This window comes from Pteropus medius, unplaced genomic scaffold (assembly GCF_902729225.1).
Source record: "Pteropus medius unplaced genomic scaffold, Ma_sr-lr_union100, whole genome shotgun sequence".
In the NCBI taxonomy this organism is placed as follows: Eukaryota; Metazoa; Chordata; class Mammalia; order Chiroptera; family Pteropodidae; genus Pteropus; species Pteropus medius.
In genome coordinates this window covers 8,296,342-8,319,050 of record NW_024350325.1, presented here as the reverse complement: position 1 = coordinate 8,319,050, position 22,709 = coordinate 8,296,342, and the positions used below count along the sequence as shown (strand labels likewise).

The 22,709-nt window shown below is 34.7% G+C and overlaps 1 protein-coding gene across 1 annotated transcript in view; it reads left to right on the top strand.

Moving 5' to 3' along the window:
* KPNA3 (karyopherin subunit alpha 3) overlaps positions 1-22,709 on the top strand; it is an 89,638-nt gene that overhangs the window by 60,265 nt on the left and 6,664 nt on the right. Inside the window, exons 3-12 of the mRNA XM_039839391.1 lie at positions 2,703-2,792; positions 2,953-2,982; positions 3,068-3,120; positions 3,279-3,374; positions 7,024-7,109; positions 9,120-9,206; positions 9,573-9,742; positions 10,880-10,924; positions 20,718-20,849; positions 21,454-21,582. Of these exons, the coding sequence (XP_039695325.1) occupies positions 2,703-2,792; positions 2,953-2,982; positions 3,068-3,120; positions 3,279-3,374; positions 7,024-7,109; positions 9,120-9,206; positions 9,573-9,742; positions 10,880-10,924; positions 20,718-20,849; positions 21,454-21,582 (918 nt within the window). The remainder of the gene's footprint in view (positions 1-2,702; positions 2,793-2,952; positions 2,983-3,067; positions 3,121-3,278; positions 3,375-7,023; positions 7,110-9,119; positions 9,207-9,572; positions 9,743-10,879; positions 10,925-20,717; positions 20,850-21,453; positions 21,583-22,709) is intronic.

Sequence of the window (22,709 nt, the reverse complement as noted above, 5' to 3'; positions counted from 1 at the left end):
TTCCCATTTCATTTTACGAGACTAGCAAAATTATGGCTCCAACAGCCAGACCAAGACAGCATGAGAAAAGATGCTTATAATAAGCCAGTTTCGTTTATGGATATAGGTGAAAAAAATTCTAAATAAAATGAACATATTTTTTTACATTTCAAGAAAGGTATACCCCAGGACTTGAAGGACTATATGGTTATCATTGCAAAGTTCTAAGTTTAACATTAGAAAATCAATTAGCACATTTACAGATGAAAGGGGAAAATTATATGTCCATTTCAAAAGATACAAAAGGAGCACAATTTAATAAAACTAAGCACCTATTTGTGGCTTAAAAAGATAAAAGAAAAATGTCTAAAAATTAGGAATAGAAAGAAGCTTCCTTAGCAGAAAAAGCCAGCAAAGATCTCATATAAAGATAAAATGCTATCCCCAGATTGGGCTTCTGTGTATATAGGAGGCTATAGTTGTATCTATGCTTTATATCGCTTTTGTGCCTGAAATACCTGGGGGGAGTAGGAGGAGTGAGGGAAGACTCTTAAAAGGCCTTTGGAGGCTTGATTATTCGGGCTCTGGAAAAGTTATAGGAAAACAAAGAGTGAAAATAGAATGGGATTAGGGTTAGAAGAAGTTTTGTTTTGTTTATCTGTCGATAGACAAACTGTTGAAACTTTTAAAATGGGAAAAATTCCAAGCGATATTAAAAATTACCATATAATAGATTTTAAAATTAACTGTATTACAAATCACAAAGTACAGTGCATAATTTTTTTTTTAATTTTGAAAGTTTCAGACTTGCAGTTTGAAATTTAAAAGTTGCAAGAACAGTACAGGAAAAAACACTGTATACCCTCATTCAGCCTCCAGCTTCCTTGATTGTGAGCATTTTCCATGTTTGCCTTATTCTTTCAGTATAATTTATATATATATGTATGTATGTATGTATGTGTATATCTATACATTTATATATGTATACACATACGCATTTTTTTTCTTGAATCATTTAAGTTGCAGGCATGATGCCTATTACCCTTAATACATCAGTTAATATTTTAGAAAAATTTATACTTTCCTGTGTATCCACAGTGCATTTGTCAAATTAACATAGATAAAATTTTACTATGTAATCCATAGACTCAACTCCTATTTTGCTAGTTATTCCCAGTAATGTTCTTTATAAATCTAAGACCCAGTCCAGGATTAGACATTGCAGTTCTCATATTTCTTTAGTCTCCTTCATACCAACAGTTCCTCAGTCTTTATCTTTCATGATTTTGTTTTCGAAGAGTGCAAACTAGTTTTTTGCAGATTTGGGTTTGTCTCACTTTTCTCAAGTGGTGGTGGTGGTGGTTATTATTTTGGTCAGGAATACCACAGAAGTGATACTGTTCTCTCAGTGCATCAGACTGGAAGGCACACAGTGTTGATTTGTCCTTTACCCATGATCATAACCTGTGTCACGGGATTGCAATGCTGTCTGCCAGGTTTTCCCACAGTAAATTAATAAATATTTTGTGAGAAGACACTTGAGACTATTAAATATTAATCCATGGAATTTAGTATTTGTGAGAGCTGTTAAAAATAATGCAGAATTATTTTTAGTAATTATTTGAGTAATTACTAAAGAATTATGTTGGTGATCTAATGATGGGCATATGTATATGCATGTTTGTTTAAACGTACTAACTTATACTAGCACAAAAGTAGATGTCTGCATGTCATACATGCAGGTAAGCCAGTAAGCTTCAGATAGATGTATTCTAGTTTTACCTTTCTTTAGATCTGTATTTTAACATCAATATTAATGCCTTTTAAATAACTTTCTATTATAATCAAATACTTCTGTAAATATTCTGTTGAAGACTAGATAATGTACTCTTTGAAGTTTTAAGTTGAAAAGCATTTTAGAAATCACTTATTTGATCTTTATCTGATTTATTTTGGCTGAATTCTGTAGTAAAACTAAAAACTGAGAAAAAATTGGTAATTTACCCAAAGTTACATATTATGTGAAATGGCTCAGGTTGCCATTACAGACAATCGAAATCCCATAGAATGTAGAAGTATATTTGCTAGTAGAGAATTCTTGTTTATAAAAGCCAGAGAGCAAGAGTTTAAATCTGAGATAATGGCAAGTAGGTGGCATTTATGGTAGCGAAGTCCCATTCCCCACAGTCCCAATAAGCATACAAACCGTAACATGGTGCACTGAACTCTTTCCCATTATTAAGAAGCTGACTTTATAATAAATTGCTTCAGGCAACCATTAACAATAAGTAGATGAAAGCTAGCTTACTAGTTGAAATATATTTCCTAGACTTTTATAATAACAATGCATGCCCAAATTTAAATCTTCACTAAAAATTGGGAAGCATAGTATTGGTAATAGCAATTAATGCTTAATAAATAGTGTAAAGTGTGTGTGTGTGTAGAGAGAGAGAGAGACAGATAGACAGACAGACAGCTGGACTGTGAGAGAGAGAGAGAGAGACAGACAGACAGACAGTTGGACTGCGACCTGTTAATTTTGTTACCAAACCCAGAATGTGACCTGTCATTGGTTTGTAATAAGCACATTTAATTCATATTATTCTTTTGTAGAGATTCAGTGTTTGTTTCACAATTACCTGATAAAGTTGAAATAAGTTTAATGAATTTTTTATTAACAATATGCTTCAAGACTTCTTAACTATTTATTGGTTGCCTTTTAGAACAAAAGAGATGAACACTTACTCAAAAAAAGGAATGTTCCCCAAGAAGAAAGTTTAGAAGATTCAGATGTTGATGCTGATTTCAAAGCAGTAAGTTACCTTATTCTTAAACCAAAAAACTTCATTTTTAATCTAAGATCAATTGTACAATGATAATTAAGGTATATTAACTTGCAACTTTAGTAGATAAACTAATAAATGTAATTTTGTTAACAAACTTTTTGCTGAACTATCTTTTTTTCTTTTTAAGCAAAATGTAACACTAGAAGCTATATTGCAGGTATGTTATTTAATATTCTCATTTTGAAATATTTTGAAATTGATATTTTTAAAAGTTTTTTTGAAATTTACATTCGGTGTTGCAGAATGCCACAAGTGATAACCCAGTGGTCCAGTTGAGTGCTGTCCAGGCTGCAAGGTAAATACTAATTTGTCCAGAGAAATATGTCACACCTAGGGTGTCGTATCTGATAGTCTAGAAATAGTACATTGTTATTTCTGTTTGTAGTTTGAAAATTATAACAGCTTCTTATATATATGTGTGTGTGTGTGTATATATATATATATATTTTCTAGAAAGCTATTATCCAGTGACAGAAACCCACCAATTGACGACTTAATAAAATCTGGGATTTTACCAATTCTAGTCAAATGTCTAGAAAGGGATGATAAGTAAGTATAGATTTGATTCCCTGTTCACTTTTTTTTCAATTAACTGAAAATTTAAAATTGTTATTTAACTAATGGGTTCAATTTGGTTTTGCATTTATTATGTTTTTTATTTGCTATGCATTTTTACGTAAAGTTCTCATTCTGTGATCCTATTCAACAGACCTAAAGTGCTTCTCTTTTTAGTTTAAGTGTGTATATATTTTCTAGGAAAATTTTAGTTTCTGTTTATTGTCTGTTCTAACTGATCTCAAATACTTAGAGTGTTTATTCATTAGTGGGTTTTTTTTAGTAATACTTTAAAACAACCCAAATAGTGTTTGAGTCACTCTTTGCTTATGAGTCTATATATAGATTAACCTCATGACTGAGTCAACATGAATGGTTTCCAGAACTGAGTGGCTCTTTCTTACCATGAGAATATTCCAGCCGAACCACTAATCTGTGAAATCTTTAACCGAACTTCACCCATGATTAGTTTTCTAACGTCATGCTTTTTATTGTGGCAAATTAAAAATAAGAGGGCAAGTTATGCTTTTACAGAATAGAAAGGAAAAAATACCACTTGGTATCTTTTGAGGTACCAGCCCCATTTCTTTTAGTGATTAGGGATATCCTGATAGGCAGTATCTTAAACCTCATTATTTGAATTCACTGGAGAGAATGTAAGTTAGAACGCCAAAAAATTTTAGAGCAAATGTTGTTTTTGCATTTGAGAGCATTTAGACTAAAATTTGGGATATTTTGCTAAATGTTGTCTAAGGAATTTTCAGTTGAGTAGATAAAAATTATGGTATATAAATCTTGCCACTAAGGGTTTTCCTTTGTGTGCCACCACCACCCCTCTAAAAATTCTTAACACTTTTTAAATACTATCATGTATATTTTATATAACAAGATTTATTTAAGTAAAAGTAAGTTTTATTTCAGCTGTTTAAAAACTTCTATCTCTACCTTTAGGGCCCCCTTTTTGTTCTTGATCCGCTTCATCATTTTTTCCTTTACTTTCCAGTTTTTGGCATACACTCACTTGTGTGGGTGTGTCCGTGAAAAAGCTTACATAGAGAAAAGAATGGTAAAAAATATACAGACCTGTGTAACTACTGTTCAAAACAGAAACAGAAAAATTTCAGGGGTTTCTGACTTTAGACTTTGGAGCCAGGTAGACCCTGGTTTAAATCCGGAGTTTGCTGTTGACCAAAACCCAAGTGGCTTTTGAGCCTCAGATACCCTCATCTATAAAAATTGGGTGGTGGGATCAGTCCCCAGCACTGTGGAGGAAGTGGGGCTACTGGGCAGAGTTAGGGTGGGGTCTCTGTCCAGACTAGCTCCACCTCGTCAAAGGTTTCTGTTAAGATCACACTGATGTCAGACCCATGGCTGCCATACTGAGTACTTGGTGGTTTTGAAAGCAGTCTTAAAATTTGCAGCAGAATAATTTAGTTTCTGCCCCAATAAGTCCATTTTACTGATGATGGAATAGGAATAAGTCTTGCACAGACTGCTGGAAATATTTTTCTTTTCTTTTCTTTTTTTAATTAAGTTTATTGGGGTAACATTGGTTAATGCAATCATATAATTTTCAGGTGTACATCATCATTTGACATCTGTATATTCTATTGTGTGTTCACCACCCAAAGTCCAGTTTCCTTCAGCTACCATATATTTGATCTCCTTTGCCCACTTCACCCTGTAAATGTTTTTCTAAAGCATGTTTCAGAACTGCAAATTATTCCTAGAAATTATATTGGAAGTTGTTAATATCTGCTATTCAGAAGATAGGATTACCTTTCAGAATAAATATCGGTATTGTTGTAAAACTGAAATCAGTCATCTCATGTACTACGAAAACACCGATGGCTAATGAAATATGAAAGGTGACCCTCAGCCCTTTCTTGTCGTTTTCACTCCTCATGTGAAGAGGGGGTGCTTATGCATCGAGGGTACCACCTCCACAGAGGAGCTTTGTCTTTCATTGCCACCTCACAGCACACATCTGGTTCACTGGGGGTAAATGGGTTATGCAGCTATGTTTTATTACTGGAGGATGTTTCTGATAATTCTTTCTGAGAACATTTGGAAAATTAAAATTTATTGCATTTTAAAAAATAAAAATTAAGTGGTTGTGAGGACTGGAAATAATATATACAAAACACTATCAAGCTTATAAATGTTCATTTATTGGTTATGGGGTTTTTTTGCACTTATTTATTTTTTCTATATCTTCTTTTTCTTTTCAAATGATGTCCTAGAAGACTTTACTTGGCTTTGTAATTTTATTTTTTACATCTTTTCGTTTTCTCTTTTAAGGCCTTCATTTCTAGTATTTTGCCAAACCACCTAGTCTAGCTTAATAAGCCTTTCTCCTTCTAGTCTGGGACAGCATATACTGTCTCATCAACTTTGACCTTATTCTTTTACTTCTTCTTTACTTCTGATATCCTTTTAGTCCCTGCTTTTTGCCAAAATTCATCATGTAGTTTTCGTCTACTGCTCCGTTTTCTCATCTGTTCCATGTCTTTGACCTCACTGTTTGCTGTATCTCTGATGACATTTATTCTCCTTGAACCTTTTTCTTCTTGGATTTCTCTAACCTTTTGATGCTGACAACCTCACTCTCTTTCCTCAATATTTATAGTGTTTTTCTGAGTCCCTAACCTTTGGCTCTGCTTAGTTTTTATTCACTACCACCTCCTTCCAGTCTGGTATTCTGTTTAAAGGAATTTATATTCTTTCAGCTATAATTCCCTTTTGACAAGTCTTTCCTACATCAGCTTTTGACCTTTTTGTAATCCATTCTGCATACCATGGCCTCCAACATTATTTTCTTCACTTTCTTTTAAGTAGTATTCTATATTTAGTATGTCTGTAGAATAAATTTCAAGTTCTGAAGCTTGGGGTTTGAGTCATCCTCCCCACAATTCCCACTCTACCAACACACACTTTTAGATAACTTACCGTTCCAATTTCATCCCCTAATATATTTTTGCATACCTTCCTGGCTTCAGCTCTCTTGATCTATTTCTAATCATCCATACACATCATGATCATCTACCCATGACACTTTTATTTGTATTTCCAGCCTTTCTGTCTTTATCCATCTTTGATAAGCTAGTTCAGTCTTTACTTTCTTTGTAGGGTCTTCTATCACTATCACTATTTCAAATGATAATGATCTCATCCTTTCAGCAAAATTGTGCAGCCTATATTATAATATCTCCAGTATGTAAAACAGTTAATATGGTGGAGTCAGATGGGGTTCCAGCTTTAAGATTAGACTAGAGTCTATAGCAGTGAGTGATTCAAGTGAGAAGATGAGGGCCCCAATTAGCACAGTGATATTAGGAGTGATGCTATAAATATAAGAAACATTTAGGAGGTAAAATTGGTATGATTTATTGATTAGATGTTTGTGAGAGAGGAAGGAGTCAAGGAAAATAATGACTGGCTGGCTGGCTACATATTGCAGCTGCCAGTGGACATAAAGAAGTAAGTTTCTGTTGACTGACTTTGGGAGCCAGTGAGACATTCAGATGGGAATACCCAACGGGCAGTTGGATATAAATAAGGTGAAATTCAAGGATAAGGTAAAGGATAACTATATAGATTTAAGTGGGAGTAAAGTGCCTAAAGGTTTTTTTATTTTTTACAGTCCTTCATTACAATTTGAAGCTGCTTGGGCGTTAACTAATATAGCATCAGGAACTTCTGCACAGACTCAAGCTGTTGTACAGTCTAGTAAGTAAATTAGCTTCCTAACTCGCTGGACTTTTCTTTTTAAATAAAGGCAAGGAAGTAGAGTTTCAGTGTAAAGACCGAATTTTATGTTGTAAAAATTTTAACTGGTGAATTTTATAAGTTACTTTTGATGGTTGATATCTTTCCCATAGGTATCATTAATCTATCATTAAATAATTTTAATCATGATTACAAAAAAGTAGAGTTTTATCATTTTGGATAGAGACCATCACCTGATAACAGGTTTTAAAATTTCTGTTTCTGATACTTCCAAAGTGCTGAGCAGCTTATGCTTTTTAGATTATAATATACATGTTTTTAAAATTATTGCTGCCTCAAGATAGAATAACTACTGTTAGTGTGTTGACCAAACTGACAAAAGCTCTTTGAAAAAAAACTAAATGTCACCAAGTACTGTTAAAAAGTAGGACACTAAACTGACTTTAAGTCGTACTCTAATTTTAAGTAGTATGCGATATAGCAATAAGCTATGTTGAATCACATAGTGAGAATACTATTTTCTGTCATTTTTCTTTTTAGATATTTTAGTAATGTCAAGGCGACAGCTTCCAGTTAGATGTTAGTTGTATCAGAAAGGGAACAGATTTCAGACTAGGGCTTTCAATAGAGACTAGTAGGTATAATTTAATAACAATTTTTGTTTTCATTTTTAAGTTTTTGGTTAGCTTTATTTGTGGTGATACTGGCCTTTTATTTACAGAGGTGAAAAATTAACTAAATTATAGATGTGAGTCAATTGAAACCCTCATACATTTCTGGCAGAAATATAAAATGCATCCTCTTTGGAAAAACAGTTTATCAAAAAGTTAATCATAGAGTTACAATATGACCCGGCAGTTCCACTACTAGATAGAACCAAGAGATATGAAAATCTGTCCACACAAAGACTTGTACACAAATGTTTGCAGGAGCATTACTTATGATAGCCCGCAAATGGAAATAACCCCAATATCCATTAGATGATAAGCAGATAAACAGAATGTAGTACATAATTGAATGCTATTCAGCAGTAAAAATGAATGAAATGTGGATACATGCTGTGACATGGCTGAACCACAAAAACCTTATGCTAAGTGAAAGAAGCCAAATACACACACACACAAGAAACACTTATTATACAATTTTATCTATATGAAATGTCCAGAATAGGAACATAAAACAAAAAGCAGATGAAATGGTTGCCTTGGGCTGGGGAAGTCTGCAGTAAGGCTGTTCTGGGTAGGAGATATCTTTTAGGAGTGATGGAAATGTAAAATTAGATTATGGTAATGGCTATCCAGCTCTGTATAAATAGTAAAAACCATTAAATTGTACACTTAGATAAATTATAGTGTATGTAAATTATATCTCAATAAAGCTGTTAAAAGGATGAGTCAATTTTAATTTAAATGTTAAGTAAATAATACAGGTAGCTCGGAGATACAGCAAAAATCCTAGAGGTAGTATACACCTGAATGAAATTTAAGAAAAAGTGATCTGGCTTATACTTAGTTTTCTATCTGGAATGAATATAATACCAGTGTTTTAGAATTTGGGTTAACATGTAAGTTATATAAAAAATAAGGATTCTAATGATAACTTATTTTAAAATATAAGGTAGGTCTGATATATAGGAATAATCAGTTCTTTAGTTAATCGCATATCAGCAATTGGGGTCACGTTGACTAAAGTATTATATTCTAAGGTTATGTGTTTGGAGTAGGAATTCCTTTTTTAATGCATTATAGGAAAAATTGCTGGATTTTTTAAGTTAATGGCATAATAGCAACTTATATATACTATTAATAGGTGTGTTACTCAAATATTACTAGGAGAAAATACTAAAATTATTTTTAGGGTAAAAGTATTTGCCCCATTTGTTCATTAAGTGAACTATAATTGGGCAACTACAGTGTGCCAGGTTCTGTGTATTTTATCAGCTTATTTAGGCTTTAGTCTATAAACTTTTCAACATTTCGCAATCTAAATATCAGCTTTTCTTTATTATAGATGCCGTACCTCTTTTTCTGAGACTTCTCCATTCGCCACATCAGAATGTTTGTGAACAAGCAGTATGGGCGTTAGGAAACATTATAGGTAAGTTGTATTTAGGTTTGAAAGACTCTTAATTAAGAATCTTAATTAACTTTTTTCCTACATTGGCATAGCCATTACATACTATGTTTCCTCTGATTTTAATGTGGGTTGATAATCTTCTTGTCTTATAAGTACTGACTTAAATGGTACCGCTTTGAAACAGATATGCAATTTGCTATCAGGATTGATAGATTAAATTTGTGTCCCCCCAAATCAAAGTTTGGAGGAAGAGCAACACTTGATAACCTTGACTAACAGTGAGGAAACATAGAACATCAGTGTCCCAACATGAGCCATTGCATACATTTCAGACTTTCTCATCCTGAATGTAATTTTTTTTTTTAAATACAATTTTCATTTCTGTAGGTGATGGTCCTCAATGTAGAGATTATGTCATATCACTGGGAGTTGTCAAACCTCTTCTGTCCTTCATCAATCCCTCCATCCCCATCACCTTCCTTCGGAACGTCACATGGGTCATTGTCAATCTCTGCAGGAATAAGGACCCCCCACCGCCTATGGAGACAGTTCAGGAGGTAAATGAAGAATTGCAAAGGCCAGATGGTATATTTTCCCTATGTTTATGCTTTACATTTTCATGCACATGAAGTGAAGTTATCATGTACTGATTTCATTGCAGGTATGAGATGTTAAGTAATATGTCATTTAATTTTTGATTCTTGTGAAAAAAATATCTTATGGCACCTGAAAAAATGTCAGTCCACCCTAATTCTTATTTTTTTATCACTATTTTCATAAAAAGAAAATAGATCAGTTTTATTACTACACTGCATTGTCGGTTTAACACTAAAAAAGTAGATTGCTAGATAAAACTAGTGTACTTACACGCAAATGTTCTTGAGTGAATTTGCATTAAGCCCTTGAATCCTGACAGTTAGTATTCTTAAATGTGTGACATAGTGTAAAATCTACAATTAAAACAAAGTAAAAACTTCTTTTTACATCTAATTTATAAACAAATCTAAGTATTTTTAAGATTTTAAAAATCCCACATAACCTTTAATCACTTGACTGCATAGAAAAATATTGACTCTGAATTTTTAAAATTGATATTTTTTGCCTGGTTTTGCTTCCTTTTGCTGTTAAGGAAAATGTATTTAGTAAAGTGATTCTCCTACCCCATGTGCCCTCCCACCCAGATTTTAAAAAAAGATCTGTAAGGCTTGAATTCTATAAACAACCTTTATACTTTATACTGGTTATAATTTTCTTGACTGAATTTGAACTCACAAACTTTGATTCAACTCAAGTAACTTATTAAATAAAATCTTATTTTCACTTTAAACAGGTTGAGACAATGATGACAGTTTTAAGAAAAGCTTTTTAAAATAGCTATACTGTATACTTGCACCTCCATTCTTTCCACTTGACATTATATGTCATAATGAAGGTTGCTGAAAACAAATGTTTTTCCTTTAAAGTACATTAATCTCTGCTAGATGTATTTGGATATTTTAATCAGACATCTGAAATGTTTTGGTTTTTCAGATTGAATTGATCAGATTTTCATTTTCCTAATAGTCAAACAAATTTAATATTGTCTTTCTTGCCCTGCAAGTAGTATTTACTGCTTTTCGTATCACAGTTATTCATTTTTACAAAGATATATTCTTCAACTCTAGTGTTACTTATTGTTTATCTTCTTTCCTCAGATTTTGCCAGCCTTATGTGTCCTCATATACCATACGGACATAAATGTAAGTAAAGCAGAAGCTTAGATGTGGGATTTTGCTCTTGATGGAACTAAAAGTTTTTTATTCTTTAGACTTTTAATAAATGTCCGCATACTAACTTGTCTAACTTCCACAGTGCATAAGCAATTCTCAGAAATAGGATTAAGGTTAAATTAAGTTTATAACTCAGATCATCCAGATGGCAAAATGCTAACTTTAGAGAAAATATCACGTTTGTAGTTTATTTATTTATCTATATCATTGTTAGTAGTGTTTCTAAGTATTAATATTTATAAGGTGGTTAAACCTTTATAAAGCATCTTCATATTATTTTAAATCTCATTTGATTCTTAAAATAAGTAGGCTAGATATCATAGTCCCCATTTTACAAAATAAGAAACTGAGCCTCAGGAAAGGTTTAAGTAACTTATTCAGAGTTGCAGAGTTTGTGAGTCGGTATTCAGAACAGATCTTCTGATGACAGATCTTGAGTACTTTCAATGAAACCGCACTGCCTCTCAGACGACACTCTTTTGAGGTATAATATTGAAGAATATCAAGTATAGGTTTAAGTGCAAATGTATTTTTAGATGATTTGTTTATTACCTGACATTTCGTTGTTTTCTCTATATATTCTGGCAAGTATTTTTATTAGGCAATCTGACAGTTTTCCTAAATGTAGCAGGGCAAAGTGTTATTCTTCCGTGCAGTAAAACAATGGGTAAATTTCATCGAATCTAGAATTGATTCTAGCATTGATCTGGCTTCTCTTGTTCCAACTGAGATCTCTTTCTGATTTGTTGTATGTTTGTGTTTTTATAATCTTATCTTTATTTACCCACTCACGTAATACATACATGTGTATGTGTGTGTGTGTGTGTGTGCCAGAATTGTGTGATTTATCATTAGGATGAAGAAAATATGTCTTTGCTAACATTTCTCAAGAGGCAGTATAGTTCATATAAAAGTACTAAGCCATATTCCTCTAGTTTATTTTAGGACTTTAAGCTCTTAGGAAGGAATCTTTTAAAGGTAACTAAAGTAACTTTTTATTTGTAACATATTAGCCTGAAATGTTATGAAATTAAATGAAACCTTTTTAGTTATATGCTATTCTAGTTTTAAAATGTATAGAAAAGTGACTTAGCAAAAACATACAAGATAATAAATATAAAAGGAAGGAGGAGGAAAAGTTATACAAAAAAAATGTATTTCTCACTAATTGAATGCCAATTTTAGTTCTGTGCTTTCTGACAGCCAAGATTAAAAGGGAAATAAGTAAAATATCTGCTATTTCCATCAAGACTTTTCCTCAAGACATTGTGGAATTGATTATAGGTAAATAAAAGTTTCTATCATCCGTCGATTGTTTGTTTGAAAGCCAGGAGTATTAAAGTAGCAAAGTACTGTAGTTATAGGCATATTTGTCAAGTTTAACAACCAATCACAGATTATTCCATGAAAACCAGAATTGTGCCATGAATTACATGCTTAGAGATAAAGACGTAGAGACCCTGCCCTTTGAGGCTTCAACATTAGTAGCAAATAAAAAAATGAAAGGAATGAACTTTGTCAGTGACTGTCTATGTGGAATCTATTTCTATAGTCTCCTTTTATCTTACTAGCACCTGTGGAATACTTTATTCTCCTATTTTACAAATAAGGATATTGAAACTCAGTAATGTAAAATAACCTAACTGCGGTCATACAATGATGAATAAGAGCTATAGCTGAGAACTGAAGCCAGGTCCAAGGCCTATGCTCTTTCATACCATGATCACATAAACACAATATGATGTGAAAACAAACAAGAACACAGTGTAAAATAGAAGAATGACCAAAATGCTAGATTATGGAAGCACATAGTCTGTCAACCAGAAAGCTTCACGGCAAAAGTCACATTTAAAGTAAATATTATAGGGAGAAAGGATGGTGGTAGAAGTGGTGATAGAGGTGACAAAGATGATTGTTACTAGTTAGTACTTCCTGAGGGTTTAAAATATGCCAGGTACTGTTGGAAGTACTTTTCTCATGTTAACTCATTTATTCCTTACAAAAATCCTATGAGGTTGGTGTCATCATCTCCCTCTTACAAATGTTGCAGAAGAGGCAGACAGTTAAGTAATTTGTCTAAAGTCATGTAACTAGGGTAAGTAAGATTTTGTCAAGTTGAAACTTTCATTTTAGGAACATGAGGAAATATTCAGGACTCAAGAAAATACATGGGAGGTTACATGGGATGAATACAGGTAGTTAATAACCCAACACATTTGTTGAGGAGTTAAGTTGCAGGGTTTTAAATCTTCTGTAAAGGAGTTTGGATTTTATCTTATAATCAGTAAAGAGTCATTGAAGATTATTACAGAAGAATGATGTGCTCCCTTCTGTTATAGACAGATAACATAAAAGCAGTATGGTTGGTTTGAAATAGGGAACGTTTGAATGAGGGTAGGCCTATTTTGTGATCATAGTAGGCTTAAGGAAGTTGATGAAGGTATGAACTAGAAGCAGAAATGGTTAGGAGAGGAAAACTATCAGTGTCAAGAAATAAAGTGAGTAGACCTTTGAGAGGAAAGGATCAAAGAGAGGATAAGTAAAAATTACTTTGATTTCTAATTTGACAGTTTGATCGGATAATAATGCTATGAACCCTCAGAAGGGATAAAGAAAAAAGATGCGACTGGTAGAGGAAGATGATGAATTTATTGTAGGACAGGCACATCGATTCTGATTACCTTGTTCCTCCCTAGCAATGTTTCCAAGAGGGAAAAGGCAATACAGACTTAAGATTTTTCAGTATTTAAGGGATTCATAAAAATATGGACATTGAATAAGATTCAGAAAAAGGGCTAAAAATTGAATTCTAAGGAATTTTTGCGTTTGAGCAGCCGCAGCAAGGGAGGAGAAACCTGCAAAAGAGTTTTGAAAATTAAAAGATGGAAGCTTAAATTACGAAACAAAATGTAGGGAAAAAATAGGGCAGAGATTTAGCAAGTTCTAGATCATGCAGAGTGTTATACCACCTTAAGAGCCATGTATCCCTTTTATGTATCTGATAAGGAACCAGAGATTAATGGTTATTTTAATTTGTATTTTGGATTGATAACTCATACTACTAAATGGTATGTAAATTTTAGAGGAAACTGGAGTTGAGAAAACAGATCAGTGGCGATTTTGTGGTACGGATGAGAGAAAATTAGGACCAGTACTAGAGCTTAGACATTAGGAATAAAAAGACAAGGGAAGACTTGAGAAATGTTTGGATGACAAAACTTGCTGTTTTTATTATGGGTGGTGAGAGAAAAGAGGAATCAGAGATAATGCCCAGCTTTCTAACTTGGGTTTTAGGGTAGGACACAACAGAAAACAAGAATAGCAGCAGGGAGAAGTATAAAACAGCAGGAGTGACTTCGTGTATGAGAGTGACTAGTGAGGATGCTGGAGAAGCTGGGTTGGGGTGTGGAGGTAATTAAGTGGTTTATAGACTTTAATGTGCCTGTGTGACATTAGAATAAAAACTAAATATTGACCTTGAGGACTAGAGAAGAAATCTGGACTGATTCAGGTCAGGCTGAGTTCCTTTGCTTTGTAGTTACTGTGCTTCTTAAAGTTACTGATTCTGTAACATTTGGTTTTCATGCCCTTTTTAAACTTGTTCATCCATGGCTTGTCATGCCTAGACAATTTTGAGTGTTACCTAATATTTGGTACAAATCTAGCTATTTTACTGCTGGTACAAATGAAATTAATCAGTTGCAGCAGATTGGTTATGTGCTGAGACTTGATTGTTAGTGATGCTTGGTGATAAGTGTGTTGGGGTCCCCACGACCACCCTCAGGTTCAATGATTTGCTAGAAGGAATCACTGAAAAGCTGTAACACTTATGCTTACCGATTATTACAGCAAAAGGGTACATATTAAAATCAACAAAGGCAAAAGGCACATATGGTAGCGTTTAAGAGAAACCAGGTTCAGGCTTCCAGTTGTCCTCTCCCAGTAGAGTTATAAGGCCAGCACTTTATTCTGCCAGCAACCATGCATGACAGCACATATGAAATATTGCCAATGAGAAACTCCTGAACTTTGGTGCCCAGGGGTTTTATTGGGGTGTCAGTCACATAGGCATGAACAGCCTGCATGACTGAACTTAGCTACTCAATCTCCATCCCCTACCAAAGGGCGGAGTGATACAGTATGGCCCAAGGCCTCAGGCAAACAAAGAGAGGTATTCACCATGAAATCACACTGTTAGCATAAGCTCTCTGTCCGGATCCAAGATCTCAGGTATACAAAGTGTTATCAAGCAGAATAATCCAAGGGCTCAGGTTATCTCAAAGTAGCTGATGATGACCAGTGCTTTCTTTGGAATGTGCAGGATTTGAGTACCCCAAACTTACTGAGTTAACCTTTTACTGCATGTAAGAATTAAATGTAATACACACTTATAACTTGGTTCAACTCCGGTTGTCTCTAAAGCATGTGTGAAGTTAACATCCATAGACATTCTATAGACATCTCATCTTTCATAAACCTTTCAGCTTTTCTCCTTTGTTTTCCCTTTCTTATTCTAGAACATTCGCTTTAGTACAGAATTACTTTTTCCTTCAATAAAAACGTATTTGTATTCTTACCTTCTTTTATGAAACACACATCTTATTCTCTGTATGCAGTCATTTTCTATCAACATCACATCCCAATCAGGCTTTGTTTTGTCTAGGTCTTAATGAAGTGTTTTCTGTACTTCTAGTCTTTCAAAATAACACACTAAGGTCTCCAAACTTATTACCCTAGTTTCTCATCTGGTTGGCTAGCTCCAAAACTAGCAGAGCAGTGGACAACTGCATGTCCTTCTTAATTAAACCCACATTCTTAAACTAGTTTTTATTTACTAAAGATTAATCCAAGATCGCATGCACTTGAGAAGCAATTGTGTTAGTTTCTGTTATTTCTCCAATTCATCTAAGAGCTCATCTGTTTTAAGCTGATTGAATCGGGCCCTTTTACAATCTAAATTTGAATTTACAAATCAATTTTGACACTACTATCTAGCAGTAGAAATACACCTTATCTATAACACGCATTCCAGAGACACACATAAACAGACAGCACAATACAAAATTCAAAAGAAAAATTATGGATCCAAATATATTTTCTGGCAGATGGACTAAGTTGAGGTTTTGCTCAGATGGCCAAAGTTTTTGCATGCTGTAAAAATTCCTTTAAAGCTGTTTTTAAAATCAAAAATGGATTCGGTTGTCTCTAAGAGGTTTTGAAATTCTCTTTAAAGTTTCTCATTAAGATAGGCTTATCAAAAAACATAAGCAACACAAAATGGAAAGCAAGTATGCACAATAAAGTTGGAAAGCCCAGAAAGTAAAGAGATCGGCCCCAAAAGGCCTGAATTTTAAAAGGAGCAGATTTTCCTGGAGGTAGGGAGAAAGATGGCTCTGGAGGTGAAGCCTGAACATCAGATGACTTCCACCCATCTGGAGATAGAGAAGATGGGGCAGGGAAAGGAAGGGTGCCGACAGGAAGCAGGGTGTAGGCAGGGAGGGCTGGTAAGTGAGGATCCTCTGAGGTATCTTAGTAAACTTGGCTTTACATTTGCAAGTGCAAGGGGCAAAGGAAAAGTTTTCCAACGATTTTCCTTTTGTTCCAGTTTTGCAAGCACCAGTTTCCTTTTTTGATTTATCAAGGCATTTACCAAATTTAGAATTTTTTTTCCTAAGGGAGGCAATAGTAGTCTCTTGATTTTATTTAGAGCTCTCAGGGTACCACTTGCTGTTGTTGTTTTGGTTTTTGGTTTGTTTGTTTTAAAGAGGCTTCTCATTGTTTCTGGGAGGTACGATATTGTTCTAATTAAGCATACAAATAGACAAGTCTTGGGGTTTCAGAGGAACTCCATCTTGGCCAATAAAGCTTGAGACCATCTCGTACTATTTTTGTGCAGAGGCCTACCCAGTCAGAATTTTCTGGAGTGCAATTTTGTGCATGCAATTAGCCAAAGTCCCCCTGCCTCCACCAGGAGGAGGCTGATTAGCATGAGAATTTCAGGGCATGAGTTACCCATTTTGTACTCCTCATGGGTGGCATTCCTCTTCCCCAGTGCTGGGGAGTGTGAACATACTCACATGCACCCCTCTTATGAAAGCAACCTTTCAGGTGCCTGTTAGCCTGGGCATCCCTACAAACCTTGTGGACAAGGCCTAGTCCTAACCTGGAAGGTACCCTTTCTGGTGCCAAACCTGACTGAGGGATACCCATCCTGGGCACCAAACCTGAGTCATATGGAGGGGCCCTCTTGGTCCAGATGTATGAACTAAGGTCACCGAATGAGGGTCCCCTGCCTAAACCACACAAAGTCTCCCAAGACCTCGACTAAAAGCATGGGAGATCTTGGATCTGAATTACCCAAGACCCTCAGCTACTACCAGGAAGACAACTCAAGCACAAGCGGCTCACGTTGGCACCAGATGTATCAGTTTCAAGATGGTGTCAGATCAGGCATCACTTTAAAACTTCATGTTGGGTGCCAGGTCATCCAGTGGCTGTTGGCACCAATTCAGTGCCAATAGGAACCCCCAATTTGGAATGCAGTAAAGAAGGAAACTATTTAGTGCAGACAGCTCAGTTGTGATTAGCATGACTATGGAAAAGCTCCACAGTTTACATCTCGGCAATGAGAGCACAGTTGTGGAGCAGCAAACTATGAGACGGCCCTCTAGCTAGGCCTCTCTCCTGCTAGATAGCTCTGCTCCACTCTGGCAAAATGTCTTTGGTGCTTCAGCTCCAACTGAGGAAACACAGTGTTCTGTGGAAAGGGAAGGTGCACTCCCCAAGCCACAGGGGAGCTGACTTATATACAGAGAAGTCTCCACCCCTGATCCCTGATTGGTCTGTCCTCGTGCAAATGAGGACTCCAAATCCTCACAGCTTATTGGTCCAAAAAGCACTGTCCTGATTGGGCATAATGGACCTGTCTGATTGTTCAGTGAAGATGAGCTGCATGGTTCTGATTGGACAGGAAAGTCTCAGTCCTACTGGTTGAAATACAGTTCCAGGAACTCATAAAAGTGCTGTCTTATCACAGGAACACAACAGGGCAGGTAGATCAGTGCAGGTTTCTCCCTGAAGCTGGCTTGTATGAGAGGCCCCTGTTTGGAAACAGTTGCTCCGCTCTATTTTTAAATTCCAGCCCAGTTAGCCGCCAGGAGCCCTTCTTGGTAGGTATCTTCTTTCTCAGGGTCAACAGCAATATCCACAAAACAAGGTATGCCTATATTTATAAGATCTATATATATATATGTTTTTTTGTTTTTTTTTGTTTTTTTTAGTCTATTCGACTTCCTTCATACTGACAGTAATATGTGGAAAATCTTATTAGTATTTTTTTTCTTGCATGTTTTTACTTTCTGCTTTGTATGGTTTTGCACGATTATTTGGTAAATAGATGTTTATAACATATCTTCATTGTAAATTGTGAGATTTAGCTTTATAAAGTAGCCTTTTTTGTTATTTGTAATGATTTTTTGCCCAAATTCTACTTATCTCATAAGACAAGTCTCTGTTTTCTTCTTATTTATTTGGTATACCTTTGTTCATCCCTTTATTTTTAGCCTTTCTGAATTACTTTGTTTTAGGTGTGCCTCTCGTGTACAGTATAGAGTGGGTTTTATTTTAAGAGCCAGTTTGAAAATCTTTTTCTTCTTATAGGTGAATTAAGCCCATTCACATTGCTCGATGGGTTTGGTTTTAACTGTCATATTATTTTGTATATAATTTCTGTGTGTTTTATTTTCTACTTAGTGTGCTTTCTTTTCTCTTTTTAAAATTTGTTTTTGTATTTAGGAAGATATAGTTTTGTTTAAATGTTACCTTTATACTTATACCTTTTATAATGCCCTTTTCTGTTTTTACTATCTGGTTTGACAGTTTTAAACGATATTTCTTGACTTATGTGTCTTACCTGTACAAGTTAATGAGTTTATTCTGTTTTTTCTCTGGCCACATCCTACTATTTTTGAATTTGTAGGTTTGTGTCTTTTGCCAAATTGGAGAGATTCTCTGCCTTTTTTTCTTCAAATATTTTTTTCAGCTCCACCTCTCCTTCTGGGACTCTGATGACAGACATGTTAGACCTTTTGTTTCTGTCCTATAAGTCCCTGAAGCTCCATTCATTTCTTTACAATCTTTTTGTTTTTTTCTCTCATCTAGATTGGATGATTTGTATTGATCTGTCTTTGAGCTTATTGACTTTTTTCTTCCCTCCATTCTATTGAGTCCTTCCAGTGAGTTTTAAATTTTGGTTACTGAATTTTTCAGTTTAAAATGTTCCCTTTGGTTAAAATCTTTGTCAGATATTTCCAATATCTGTCATCTCAGTGTTGGTATCTGTTGACTGTCTTTTCCCTTTTGAGTTAAGATGATCCTGGTTCTTGGTATGATGAGTTATTTTCAGTTGTAGCCTGTACGTTTTGGCTGTTCTGAGACCATGATTTCTATTATAATCTTGTTACCTGTTACTGCCAGGCTGGGTAGTAGGCAGGCTTTGCCCTTATACACATCTGTAGATCTTGGGTGGCATGGTAGATGGGCTTAGTTCTCAGGCATACCTTCCGTCCTCAAATTTTTGAAGTTGCAATATTTCTATTTTTCCATAACAAATAACATTCATAAATTATTCCTCCACTGTTATCCCCAGATTTATATTAGTCTTTGATCTCCAATGAAATATTTCCTCAGTCATCTCTTAGTTGAATAAAGTTCATCCACTAGGAAGGGTGTCAGTACATTTTTCTGTAATGGACACAAAATATTGTAGGTTTTCCGGGCCACATGGTCTCTGTCCCACTAATGTGGAATAGTTTTACTAGGACGTTTTACCTTTGAGCCCTTCACTCCTTCTCCTCTTCTCTGAAATTTCACACAGGCTTGGGACAGGAGATCCAGACAAAAGCTTAGAATTTAATTTTTTCTCTTGTTACAGGTGATTTGAAATTTATAGTGTTCTCTAACTCCTAGTAATGCTGAAGGTGTGGGCTGTATGTGACTTTATTTGCTCTTATTCATCTGTATACTCTTTTGAAGGATATGTGGAGATTTGAATGCAGGTAACTGCTTTTATTTTAGCGCAACAGAATGTCTTTAATTTAGATAACTAATATCTCCGGATTTCACATGAGGTGAGACCTGTGCTTAACATTCCCATGAAGACACCAAGGAAAGCTAAATATAAGCTCTTTGACTTTGACTGAATCTATAAACTGAGACTGAGTTTTTTTATTATTTGCAAAATTAGATGAGTATAGAGCATGGTTTATACTCTGTGCTCTTTAAGTGGGGACATTTTTTAAGAGTTTTGGAAATTTTTTTCCCAAACGAAGTTAAAATGTCAAGTCTTTTATCTCTTTAGTGATCTGAAAAATCTGTTATCTTGCTAAATATGTTTGAAAACCCCTAATATACAGAGATCATCTTTTTGATCTAGACTTGATGCATCTAGACTTGTCTCATTCCGTATATAAAGTTTCCTTGTGATTTCTAGGTACTCAGTTTGTGGGGTCAGGGAGAATTGCTTTTCTGCCCATTTTAAATTCATCTATCTGATATATTAATGCAGAAGTTGGGGTAGAAGTTGCCCTAGACTTCTGAGGTAGGCATTGAGAGTTGCCCTACTACTTAATAGATTTATCAGGTAAGCAACCAAGCTAAAACATTCAATTTAATTATTTTTTATGTCACTCTCTCGGAGGCGTGTTAGGTATTTTAAGCATTCAAACAAATACGTTAACTGGTAATTCTTTTTTACTTCCTATAGATTCTTGTGGATACTGTTTGGGCTCTATCATACCTGACAGATGGAGGTAATGAGCAGATACAGATGGTTATTGATTCAGGGGTTGTGCCATTTCTCGTGCCCCTTCTGAGCCACCAGGAAGTGAAAGTTCAAGTAAGTATTTAAAAATTTTTCTTGTATAAAATTGTGTTTGCTATATATAACCCGTTCACTTGAACAACGAGGCTTCACTTATGTCTATACAAGTCCTGTCCTCCATATTTCTCCTGCTGTTTTACTGAACTCGATTTTCAGCGGACAGACAGCATAGTCCAAACTGGAAACCTTGCTTCCTCCTTTCATTTCCCCTCCATTACAAAATCCTATCAATTCTGGTGACATAGCTTCAAATCTGTCTTCTCTTTATGTATCTAGAGCCACTGATTTTTAGTTCAAGACTCATTTTTTTTCCTCCAGATAATTGCAATAGCATCCTAACTGCATTTCTTCTCTCTCTATGTGTGCCCATTCAGGCCTTTATTAAAATCTTTCTGTAATGCCAATATCATAACAGATAAAAATGGACTTTTACATTTTTATTTCATTTCCATTTTTTACAAGATGTCTTTAAAATTCAAAATTGCTTCTCAGTTCTGAATAATACTTTGTATAAGAATGCACCCCATGCATTTTTACATTTTCTCAGGATTACGAAAAATATAGAATCAGTTTCATCATAAACAAATAAATTTGTAGTAAATATTTTATCTCCACCCAGACGGCAGCACTCAGAGCAGTTGGCAACATTGTGACTGGCACAGACGAGCAGACCCAAGTTGTTCTCAACTGTGATGTCCTGTCACACTTCCCAAATCTCTTGTCACACCCAAAAGAGAAGATAAATAAGGTAAGGCATACAATAATTTTCATCAGTTCATTTTTCTCTTCATATATCTCATTTTTAATTGTTTTTTTTATTTCTGATGCTTTTATTGTGATCTTTAAAACCACTGCAGTTAAGATGAGAATTATTTCTAATAACCTCTGTAATTATTTTGTTTCAGTTTTTAATTGCTTGCTACAAGTGCTGCCCTGACCATCACAGAATAAAAATTATTTTTATACTAACCAATGTTTTTTATTTAAATAGATTGAGCATATCAACAATTACCAAATTAGTAGCCACTAGATGAGAATACATACAAAAGCTCTCATTGGATGGCTGGTATCTTTTATAAACAGATCATAATTTGATCTTGTGACAAAATTAGATTGGACCTAAAGAGGCAATGCCTAAAAGATCATAAAAATTGTTTTTTTCAAGATTTCAAGCTTACGATACAAATTTGTTAATCGTTAAATAAGTACTTAAGTCCTTTTGTGTCTTATTTCATGTTTTCAAGGTTCATTCATATTGGAGCATGTATCAGAACTTTATTCTTTTTTTATGGCTAAATAAATATTCCATTGTACATCTCTACCACATTTCGTTTATCCATTCCTCCATTGACAGGCACTAGGATTGTTTCTACCTTTTGGCTAATGCTGCTCTGCACGTTGGCATATAAGTGTCTCTTTTACTCCCGGCTTTCAGTGCCTTTGGATATATGTCTAGAGTAGAATTGCCAAGTCATCATAATTCTGTGTTTGGCTTTTTGAGGGACCACCAAACTATTTTTCATAGTGGCCTCACCATTTTACATTCTCATAAGCACGATAAGGGTTCCAGATCCTTTTTGTAAATTACTATTATAGCCACCCTAGTAGATGTGAAGTGATGACTTGTGGTTTTGATTTGCATTTAGTTTAATGCAGTTTTAGCTGCCTGAAAGGTCTCTATCCCCCAAACCAGCAGAATTGATCATTTCTTTTATGTCATACTTGTATTTATATAGTTACTTGACTGTAATTTGACAGTTGAATTCTCTTAGAAAATTATGTTGTCAGAAATCACATTTTATAAAAACATATGTTTCAGTGAAACACAGGGAAAGAAGCCACAATCTTTTAGACTCTGGGCCAGTTATTTTTACT